The following is a 12,084-nucleotide window of genomic DNA, read 5'->3' on the forward strand; positions in this document are numbered from 1 at the left end:
GGTGAGGGGAGCAGTGAGTAGCAGCGGTGGCTGCGCTCCGGAATCATTTGGGAATTGTGACCCCCAATTCCAAACTTTGATGCTGAGTGCCAAGCAGGGAGGTAATGGGTCCTATTTTTTAGTCTTTGGATGACTTGGCCGGGGTTTGAACTCACAACCTTCCAGTCTCAGGGCGGACACTCTAACCACAAGGCCACTGAGCGGGTCAACAAAGCCACTGAGCGGGTCTTTTTTAGAAAGGTTTGTGTCATGTTTGTCATCTACAGAAACCATATTAAATCAAAAAATATATTTTGCCCTCATCTTTTTCCATTTTCATACATTTTCGAAAAAGCTCCAGGGAACCACTAGGGCGGCACTAAGGAGCCGAATGCAGCGCACTATGGGGTGCAAATGTCAATTTGGCTTTAAGGGCTGTTCACACATTCCTGGTTAAATGGCGGTTCGGCAATTCGCCGTGCTCCGCCAAAGACTATTAGCACCAAATGCAGAACCTGGTCATCCGTCACTCATCTGCCATGAAACCCTGAAACCTGAGGGGACCTGACACATTGTTTGTGTGGTATAGGCGGTTTGAAATGTTCAAAATGCCTTTTGTTGTGTAGAGAATGACAGACCTACATATTTGCGCCGCACTGCGAGGTCCGTTATACTACCGTGTCAGCACTGCCATAATCCGTGAGTTACATTTGCATGGCATGAACAAATACAGAAGCATCTTGGGCTCATCAGGGAGCGACACGGAGGTATGCCTTTGATGCAGAGGGTGGAGGTACTACAATGTGTGTTATGGCGCCCTGTTCAAAACTTGTTGAGAAAGGCTTTCCGCCATTGTTGAGGCGGTTTGAGAAACGCCATGAACCACCATCCAAATAGGCAACGTTGGAACGCTACTTTCGAGACTAAAAATAATTACGTATGCAAATAGCATATAGCATTCCATGATTTTTAAGCTCCTAAGAAACGTTTTTCATATTACGTAAAACTGGGCATGTCAAAAATAACGACTTAACTCATGTGATTAATCACAAAAAATGATCGCATTGGTCATGTGTATACACAGATTAATCACACAATTTATTTTGACCGTACATCCTCCTTTACCTACACCACAGATGGATACCTGAAAGGCGGTGCAGGTTGTTATAAGGTCAGTGATCAGGTCAATGCATACATCCGTGCAAATATAAGTGATACTCCAACTGCTCTGCTCGCTGGCAGATTTCACTTAAGAAATCACCCTGACTGGACTTTAGATAAAACGGTTACCAAGTTTTGAGCAAATAAGTCATGCACCTGGGGATAGGTTGATAGGCAACACCAAATTGGCCCTAGTGTGTGAATGTGAGTGAATGTTGTCTGTCTATCTGTGTGGGCCCTGTGATGAGGTGGCAACTTGTCCAGGGTGTACCCCACCTACTGCCTGAATGCAGCTGGGATAGGCTCCAGCACCCCCCGCGACCCCAAAGGAGACAAGCAGTAGAAAATGGATGGGCCGATGGAAAATGACGTGCATTTAAAAATGACATTTGGATAATACATTTGCATTTGTGTCTAAATTTTAGGTTGGTTTTTTTAGGTTATTTTGAATTAAGCAAGTATTTTACTGTGATTAATCCAAATTCCAAAGTGTAATTAATCTGACTAAAAAAAAACATTTTAGCAGCACTTAATAAAACACATATTTCTGTTCAACAGTGTGCCTACGTGGCATCAAAGTTCACAGGAAGTGCTATCTTACAATTGAGGAACCCAAACACTACCACGAGGCGAATGAATACTGCATCGCCCAAGGAGGTACCCTTGCTACGCCACGAGATTCTATGGAGAACAATGAACTGCGAGACTACGCCAAGAGGAGTTCTCCAGGCTCCAAGGACTTCTGGATCGGCGTGGCTGACATAGTGAAAGAAGGCCAGTATGTTGATGTTAACAGCCAGCCCGTGGGCTACCTCAACTGGGATCGCTCCAAGAAGCAGCCCACAGGAACCAAGAGGGAGAGCTGTGTAGCTCTTTCAGTAGCTGCACAGGGCAAGTGGTACGACGAGGTGTGTCGCAGCTTGAAAAAGTACATTTGTGAATATATTATCCCCTGAAGGCTACCCAGTGCTGTAGGCTTGATGATCAGCTACTTCCTATGCAAGTCTATGGATGAAAGAGAGAGCATCTCTTGCCGAAAATGTGATGGTAAAAGCAGAGTAAATATATCATTGTTAGTATTGCCCAGTCCAAACACGCTGTTTAGTTCAGGGATGTCCAATGTGCGGCCTGAGGGCCATTTGCGGGCCAAAGCTTTTTTTTCTCAAGAAAAAATAAAAGCAACTCCGATCAGAACATTACACAAAAAAAATTAAAAATTAAATACATTTGCTTAAATCCAAATAAGATCTAAAACCCAAAATGGCTGACGACCTGTGCGTCTAACAGTATATTGTATGGTCTTGGATGATTTTCGGGCATCCTGTCATGATTAAAATGTCCATTTTTTTTGCAATACAGTAAGTTTTTAAGTGTGCTAAAGTCTTGAAACATGTTTGAATTGGCGGAATGATATTTGTAAAGGGTTTCGATTAGATATTACACTCTAATTTGCTTTGCTACTTATCACATACAGCTAAGTTGTTGTGTTCCGATCGTTAGCATATATTGATTGACCGACATCGAGGAGACATTGTATTGTTTTAGTGATTTTAGTGTACAAAATTTACCAAAGTGCATGCCCTGCATTCTTACATTTTTCTGTATGCAACTCTGACTGGAAAATGTTTGGACAGCACTGGTTTAGTAGTGCATTTGTTTTAACATAATCAATTCAAAGTAAGTAATTAAAAAATTAAGTATAAGAGTTACATTATTTTCTAGTTGTGACAATCCCTGGTGCAAAGTCTAGCCACTTTATAAATGTGTGCAATTAAAGCGGAGTTTCCTTCATGATAGCTGGTGCTGCTCAGGAGTGCAACCAATGATACTCATCACTTTTTATTTGCTGCCTCTTTTATGAATCAATCCGTCTGGAAATGTATGACAACAAACATACTGCACAAAGAATAAAGAATAATATGGCTGATTTATGGTTTCTGTGTGTAATTTTTAAATTGCCGTTACATTCACCTATAGGCAAACAAATCTTACTCTTGCTTCCGTATTTTACAATATCTAACTTCCGGGTTTGAAGAACAGTTGCTTTTAGGGACATTTAGCTAAGGAACATCACAAGTAACTATAAAAAAGTTATTAAAATTAACATATAAATGCTGGTATTAATGTTGCCCTTGATTTTGTTTGCCTTTCACGCTTTTACCACTTACTAACGCAAACTGTTGCAGCGTCGTTTATAAACTGCTATTACATAATGTGTCCAGCAGAGAGCGCTGTATTACTGACTGTACTGCGCTGTTTTTGATTGATTGATTGAGACTTTTATTAGTAGGTTGCACAGTGAAGTACATATTCTGTACAATTGACCACTAAATGGTAACACCCGAATAAGTTTTTCAACTTGTTTAAGTCGGGGTCCACTTAAATTGATTCATGATACAGATATATACTATCATATACAGGTATACTATCATCATAATACAGTCATCACATAAGATAATCACATTGAATTATTTACATTATTTACAATCAGGGGTGTGGGGGGGGGATATGGACATCAAGTAGTGGACATAGAGAGAGAGAGAGAGAGAGAGAGAGAGAGAGAGAGAGAGAGAGAGAGAGAGAGAGAGAGAGAGAGAGAGAGATCAGAAGGCATAAGAAAAACAAAAAGTATCTGCATTTGATTTTTTACATTTGATTATTAGCAATCCGGGGAGGGTGTTAGTTTAGGGTTGTAGCTGCCTGGAGGTGAACTTTTATTGCGGTTTTGAAGGAGGATAGAGATGCCCTTTCTTTTATACCTGTTGGGAGCGCATTCCACATTGATGTGACATAGAAAGAGAATGAGTTAAGACCTTTGTTAGTTCGGAATCTGGGTTTAACGTGGTTAGTGGAGCACCCCCTGGTGTTGTGGTTATGGCGGTCATTTACGTTAAGGAAGTAGTTTGACATGTACTTCGGTATCAGGGAGGTGTAGCGGATTTTATAGACTAGGCTCAGTGCAAGTTGTTTAACTCTGTCCTCCACTTTGAGCCAGCCCACTTTAGAGAAGTGGGTAGGAGTGAGCTGGGATCTGGGGTGGAGGTCTAGAAGTAACCTGACTAGCTTGTTCTGAGATGTTTGGAGTTTAGATTTGAGGGTTTTGGAGGTGCTAGGGTACCAGGAGGTGCATGCGTAATCGAAAAAGGGTTGAACGAGAGTTCCCGCCAGAATCCTCAAGGTGCTTTTGTTGACCAGAGAGGAAATTCTGTAGAGAAATCTCGTTCGTTGGTTAACCTTTTTGATTACCTTGGTTGCCATTTTATCACAGGAAAGGTTAGCCTCTAGAGTGGAACCTAGGTAGGTGACCTCATCTTTCCTGGTGATAACAATGTCACCTACTTTTATGGTGAAGTCATTGACTTTCTTAAGTTTGATGTGGGACCCAAACAGGATGGATTCTGTTTTACCCAAGTGTATGGATAGCTTGTTGTCAGTGAGCCAGGTGCAAGTTCTACAGAGCTCAGCACTGAGGATTTTCTCCACTTGTGACTTGTCCTTGCCGGATACCAGCAAGGCAGAGTCATCCGCAAACAAAAACAATTCACAGTCGCATGCCGATGACATGTCGTTTATGTATATTAGGAACAGTAAAGGTCCCAATATACTGCCTTGGGGGACTCCACAGCTCACCGAGAGGGGGGGGGGGGACACGGTGTTGTTCACCTCTACCACCTGCTCCCTCCCCTCCAAGTAAGATTGCATCCAGCTCCTTGAGGTTTTGTTAAATCCGATTGCTCTGAGCTTATCCAACAGTATAGCGTGGTTAACGGTGTCAAAGGCCTTCTGAAGGTCCAGCATGACCATGCCGCAGTATTTGCCCGCGTCCACCTCATGTTTGATGTGGTCGGTCAGATAGAGAAGGCATGTGTCAGTGGAGTGGTTAGTTCTGAAGCCGGATTGGAATTTGTACATGAGTTTATTAGTGGCAAGGTAACTATCGACCTGTTCATAAACTATTTTCTCCATTACTTTCGAAACGGAAATGAGAATAGAAACAGGTCGGTAGTTGCCAGGTTCCAATTTGCTTCCTTTTTTAAAGAGGGGAGTTACTCTTGCTATCTTAAAATCTTTTGGTACTTGGCCTTGTGTAATTGATAGGTTTATTATGTGCGTGATGATCGGGGCAATGATGGAGGCAGAGTCCCTGAGGAATCTGGAGGGAATCTTCTCAAGGCCGGTGGCCTTGTTAGGGTGGAGCGTGTTCAATTTTTTAAACACCTCATCAGCTGTGACCATTTCTAATTTGAAATCATCGTTGGATACTCCTAGCTTTCTGTAGAAGGCTTTAATGTGTTCTACACCAAAGCGACCAGAGTGGTGGGACAGCTTGTTGACAAGAGTTGCGGCTATGCTGGTGAAAAATATGTTAAGTCTGCTAGCTACCTCCATTTTGTCTGTAATGAGGGAGTCACCCTCCTTGATGCTGATGTTGGTGAGTCTTGTTTTAAAGGCCTACTGAAATGAATTTTTTTTATTTAAACGGGGATAGCAGATCTATTCTATGTGTCAAACTTGATCATTTCGCGATATTGCCATATTTTTGCTGAAAGGATTTAGTATAGAACAACGACGATAAAGATTGCAACTTTTGGTATCTGATAAAAAAAAGGCTTGCACCTACCGGAAGTAGCGTGACGTAGTCAGTTGAACATATACGCAAAGTTCCCTATTGTTTACAATGATGGCCGCATGAAGTGAGAGAGATTCGGACCGAGAAAGCGACAATTTCCCCATTAATTTGAGCGAGGATGAAAGATTTGTGGATGAGTAAAGTGCAAGTGAAGGACTAGTGGGGAGTTGAAGCTATTCAGATAGGGAAGATGCTGTGAGAGCCGGGGGTGACCTGATATTCAGCTGGGAATGACTACAACAGTAAATAAACACAAGACGTATATATACTCTATTAGCCACAACACAACCAGGCTTATATTTAATATGCCACAAATTAATCCCGCATAAAAACACCTGCGTGTTTGTTATGCTAGCTCCTAGCTCCTCTGCTAGCTCCTAGCTCCATAGAACACGCCAATACAATTCAAACACCTGATCAACACACACAATCACTCAGCCCAAAAGACAGTTTACCTAACCCAAGGTTCATAAAGCTTATATATTTTTAAAAAGTTACGTACGTGACGCGCACATACGGTCAAGTTATCGAATGTTTAGCAGCCAAGGCTGCATACTCACGGTACCTGATATTCAGCTGGGAATGACTACAACAGTAAATAAACACAAGACATATATATACTCTATTAGCCACAACACAACCAGGCTTATATTTAATATGCCACAAATTAATCCTGCATAATAACACCTGCGTGTTTGTTATGCTAGCTCCTAGCTCCTCTGCTAGCTCCTAGCTCCATAGAACACGCCAATACAATTCAAACACCTGATCAACACACACAATCACTCAGCCCAAAAGACCGTTCACCTAACCCAAGGTTCATAAAGCTTATATATTTTTAAAAAGTTACGTACGTGACGCGCACGTACGGTACGGTACGTGTTATGCTAGCTCCTAGCTCCTATGCTAGCTCCTAGCTCCATAGAACACGCCAATACAATTCAAACACATGATCAACACACACAATCACTCAGCCCAAAAGACCGTTCACCTAACCCAAGGTTCATAAAGCTTATATATTTTAAAAAAGTTACGTACATACGCAAAAAAAAGCCAAAGCTGCATACTCACAGTAGCACGTCTGCGTCTTTGTCATCCAAATCAAAGTAATCCTGGTAAGAGTCTGTGTTGTCCCAGTTCTCTACAGGCGTCTGTGTATCCAAATCAAAAGTCCTCCTGGTTAGAGTCTCTGTTATCCGAGTTCTTCCATCTTGACTGCATCTTTCGGGAATGTAAACAAAGAAGCGCCGGCTGTGTACTGTTGTGGCTGACTACGTTCGAAAAATACGTCCATTTCGCACCGACAACTTTCTTCTTTGCTTGCTTGGCTTCCTTCTCCATAATGCAATGAACATGATTGAAACAGATTCACGAACACAGATGTCCAGAATACTGTGGAATTATGAAATGAAAACAGAGCTTTTTCGTATCGGCTTCAATGTGGAAGGCATACCCGTGTTCGCCGGGCTACGTCACGCGCATACGTCATCCGCAGAGGCGTTTCGAACCGGAAGTTTAGCGGCAAATTTAAAATGTCACTTTATAAGTTAACCCGGCCGTATTGGCATGTGTTATAATGTTAAGATTTCATCATTGATATATAAACTATCAGACTGCGTGGTCGGTAGTAGTGGCTTTCAGTAGGCCTTTAAGTTTCTGGCTGCAACCAGGAAGCTGGTTGTTGAGAATTTTCCAGAGCTCACGTGGCTTATTTGTGTTTTCCTCTATTTTGTCGTTAATGTAATTTTTTTTTAAGGATTTAGTCAGGTTGGTTGACTTATTTCTTAATTTATTGCATTGCTTTTTGAGAGTTGAAAGGAGTAATTTGAGGTTGATATTATTGGGTTGTTTATCTACTTCTGTTTTACATTTTTGGTATTCAGAGTATTTCCTGTCTCTGTCTTTTATGGCAGCTAATAGGTCCGGATTCATCCATGGTTCCGAGCGGGCTTTGATCCTGACTGTTTTCACGGGAGCCATGTCATTTAGTATCTTTAGGAACGCCGTTTTGAAGCGATCCCAAGCAACATCGACCAGGTTGCTCGTGAGCACAGGGGACCAGTCCCACTCATCTAATTTTAAATTGAAATTGTCATTGGAGTATTTTTTGAGGGATCTGGATTGGGCTGTTATGTGGCCATTGGCTTTAGGTTGAGCTATTTTACGGGTGCAGAAGGTTAGATAGTGGTCGCTAAGACCACAGATCATGACCCCACTATTTTTTAGTCTGAAGTGAGAATGAGGTCTATGGTTGATTGGGTGGAATCACACACCCTTGTGGGTAGCGCTATTAGCTGGGAAAGACCGTGCAGATTACAAAACTTGCTGAAGGATCTGAAGACAGGCGCATCTTTGCGTTGAATATCTGTGTTCAGATCCCCAGTTATAATTTTCTCCATGTCGTCTGTCCCTGCCAAGCATTATCAATATATGAAGCACAAGCACTGATAAAGATGTATTACTGTATGTATGTTTAGTGTGGCATGGTATTAACGACTTATCAGTGCGCGCTGAGCTTTAATAACCCTGTATAGTTTAGACTTAGACTTAGACTTAGGCACACTTTAATGATCCACAATGGAAATCAATTGTTCCACAGTAGCTCAGTTACAATGATGGAAAGTGTACGGATGGAAAGGACAATGCAGGTATAAATAGACTAAATATAGCGATATAAAATATAACATATATACGTAATATTTACATAATATATGCACAGTATATTATATATACTGATATATTATATTATATTATGTCTATACAATATATAACAATTACCATGTACAATATTACAGTATATGTGACAGCTGCAGCATAAAATAGAGAGTAAATCCAGCAGAAAATAGAAAATAGGCATTAAAAACAAAGAAGTATACAGCTAACATAGAAGGTGTCAGGTAATAGACAGATCATCTATTGCTGTATGGCGAGTGATTATACAGCTGTTTACTATATTACTATATTACTGTTTATTATAGTTTACAAACATATTTAACAGTGTGATGTTATGGCTGCTTCGTCTGAAAGTCCAGTTTGGAGACGTTTTTGAGATTGTATATTTTATTTAGTCCCAGGGGCGTCACTAGCTTTTAAGGACAGGGGGAGCTTAGCCCCCAGGAGATGCACAGGATGCGAGCGAACATAGCGCACAAGCACAACACTTCACAAACGGCTAACAAAGACTTAGAAATTATTCATTGTTATTATTATTATTTTTAAAAAATGCACGGGATGAAATGAAATGCTCCCATGCAGGACGATGGGTTTTAACCATTTTTTTTCTTTTTCTTTTTATGTATTTATTAATTTTACATTTTATATTAAATGTCTTGGTTTTTCCTCCCTCTGAAAATCCTATGAAATGTTTAACAAGCCATCCTATAATAATACAACAGCTATTAATGTAACAATACAAAAAAACTAATATATTTAATGATGTTTTTACATTATTTTAACAATAGGCTAATGCATATTACTTAAAATAGATTCTACAAGAAACACAAAACTTAAAAACTAAATTATTTACAATTGCAGACACAAGGTTTCGTGCAGCTTCACTCATTGTAAAGACGGAAGTCCACGCAGGAGAAAAATTACTACAAAGATGGTGTCTGGGTTTTTCTTATATATATATATATATATATATATATATATATATATATATATATATATATATATATATATATATATATATATATATATATATATATATATATATATATATATATATATATATATGAAAGACTTAAAGGTATACTAGAGCAGTGTTTTTCAACCTTTTTTGAGTCAAGGCACATTTTTTTGCGTCGAAAAAACCCGAAGGCACACCACCCACAGAAATCATTTAAAAAACGAAACTATATATAAAATACATTTAATAAAGTCAAAATATAAATAAGGCAACAAGAGAAGTATCCTACACTTCTCTTTTGTAAAGTAAATCTGAACAGCCGATATGGGCATCTACATCTACTATATGATTTGCCTGATAAGCTGGGCAGGACATTATTAAAAAATAAAATAAATAAATAAATAAATAAATAAATAAATAAATTAAAAAAATTAAAAAACGAAACTCAAGTTGACAGTAAAAAGTCGTTGTCGCAATTGTTGGATATGACTTTAAACCATAACCAACCATGCATCACTATAGCTCTTGTCTCAAAGTAAGTGTACTGTCACCACCTGTCACATCACGCCCTGACTTTTTTGGAGTTTTTTGCTGTTTTCCTGTGTGTAGTGTTTTACTTCTTGTCTTGCGCTCCTATTTTGGTGGCTTTTTCTCTTTTTTTGGTATTTTCCTATAGCAGTTTCATGTCTTCCTTGACCGCTATTCCCCGCACCTGCTTTGTTTTAGCAATCAAAAATATTTCAGTTGTTTTTAATTCTTCTTTGTGGGGACATTGTTGATTATCATGTCATGTTTGGATGTACATTGTGGACGCCGTCTTTACTCCACAGTAAGTCTTTGCTGTCGTCCAGCATTCTGTTTTTGTTTACTTTGTAGCCAGTTCAGTTTTAGTTTCGTTCTGCATAGCCTTCCCTAAGCTTCAATGCCTTTTCTTAGGGGCACTCACCATTTGTTTATTATTGGGTTAAGCATTAGACACCTTTTTACCTGCACACTGCCTCCCGCTGTTTCCGACATCTACAAAGCAATTAGCTACCTGCTGCCACCTACTGATATGGAAGAGTATAACGTGGTAAGTCTGCCAATCTCCATACAGTACAGACACTCAACAACGGCACATTATTTGCCCATTATAATTACTGGTTTGCAAAAAATATTTTTTATCCAAATAGGTGAAATTAGATAATGTCCCACGGTACACCAGACTGTATCTCACGGCACTAGTGTGCCTCGGCACAGTGGTTGAAAAACACCGTACTAGAGGATGTTGTGGATCATGTTGACTATTGGTCCTCCTAATTGTTAATCATTCTGGTGATGTTACACAAGGACATATATATATATATATATATATATATATATATATATATATATATATATATATATATATATATATATATATATATATATATATATATATATATATATATATATATATATATATATACATACATATATATATATATATATATATATATATATATATATATATATATATATATATATATATATATATATATATATATATATATATATATATATATCCATCCATCCATTTTCTACCGCTTATTCCCTTCGGGGTCGCGGGGGGTGCTGGAGCCTATCTCAGCTACAATCGGGCGGAAGGCGGGGTACACCCTGGACAAGTCGCCACTTCATCGCAGGGCCAACACAGATATATATATATATATATATATATATATATATATATATATATATATATATATATATATATATATATATATATATATATATATATATATATATATATATATATATATATATATATATATATATATATATATATATATATATATATATATATATATATATATATATATAAAAAACAAATGGCTTATCGATAAGCCATTTTTTATTTATTTATTTATTACAATGCCAAAATAGGCCTAACAACGCCAATGGTTGTAAGTCTGTAGCACTTTGAGATTTGAAATCAAATGTAAAGTAGATTACAAATACAATCTATTATATAAATAAATTATATATATATATATATATATATATATATATATATATATATATATATATATATATATATATATATATATATATATATATATATATATATATATATATATATATATATATATATATATATATATATATATATATATATGTCCTTACGTAACATCACCATAATGATTGACAATTAGGAGGACCAATAGTCAACATGATCCACCCAGAAATAGATAAAACAAATGGCTTATCGATAAGTCATTTAAAAAAAAAAAAATGTTTTAATATTTATTTATATGTATCATTATTCTCCTACTCACCTTTCCAGTAGAGGTCTCTCCCCTCTCACTTTCTGTGCTCCTCTGCCCTGACTCCTACAGTTCAATAGGGGTTGTGGAGTGATTATTATTATTATTATTTACTGATGATAGTCATACGTGAATGAGCTCAGCTCCTGTTCTCCTTCATGTGTAATTTTTCAAACATTCATAATTTTTAACTCCCTGTGGGTATTTTGCACTCATTAAAAATATTTATCCATCATGAAAACGATTGCTGACTAAAGCAAAGCGAGTGAGCAGTTTCGTCACCTAGCGGGGAACTTGAGCTATTACACCTACATCTACTTAATCTCCCAAAAAACAAAATACCAACAACATAAATACTATTTTAGACCATAGTCCATAGCTCTAATACTTTTTGAAAC

The 12,084-nt window shown here is 38.0% G+C and overlaps 3 protein-coding genes across 3 annotated transcripts in view; 2 read left to right on the plus strand and 1 right to left on the minus strand.

Annotated features, from left to right (window-relative positions):
• The window catches only part of vat1l (vesicle amine transport 1-like), a 91,402-nt gene extending 89,627 nt beyond the window's left edge, over positions 1-1,775 (plus strand). The window contains exon 10 of the transcript XR_009822043.1: positions 1,699-1,775. The gene's annotated coding sequence lies outside the window, so the exon portion shown is untranslated. The remainder of the gene's footprint in view (positions 1-1,698) is intronic.
• Positions 1-2,980, plus strand: part of clec3a (C-type lectin domain family 3, member A) — a 33,436-nt gene extending 30,456 nt beyond the window's left edge. The window contains exon 4 of the mRNA XM_062028396.1: positions 1,699-2,980. Coding sequence (XP_061884380.1) covers positions 1,699-2,096 — 398 coding nt within the window. The 3' untranslated portion in view covers positions 2,097-2,980. The remainder of the gene's footprint in view (positions 1-1,698) is intronic.
• Positions 1-11,959, minus strand: part of LOC133635295 (golgin subfamily A member 6-like protein 22) — a 24,495-nt gene extending 12,536 nt beyond the window's left edge. The window contains exon 1 of the mRNA XM_062028359.1: positions 11,699-11,959. The gene's annotated coding sequence lies outside the window, so the exon portion shown is untranslated. The remainder of the gene's footprint in view (positions 1-11,698) is intronic.
• Between the last annotated feature and the right edge of the window lie 125 nt (positions 11,960-12,084).

Source organism: Entelurus aequoreus, linkage group LG02, assembly GCF_033978785.1.
Source record: "Entelurus aequoreus isolate RoL-2023_Sb linkage group LG02, RoL_Eaeq_v1.1, whole genome shotgun sequence".
NCBI classification, from domain to species: domain Eukaryota; kingdom Metazoa; phylum Chordata; class Actinopteri; order Syngnathiformes; family Syngnathidae; genus Entelurus; species Entelurus aequoreus.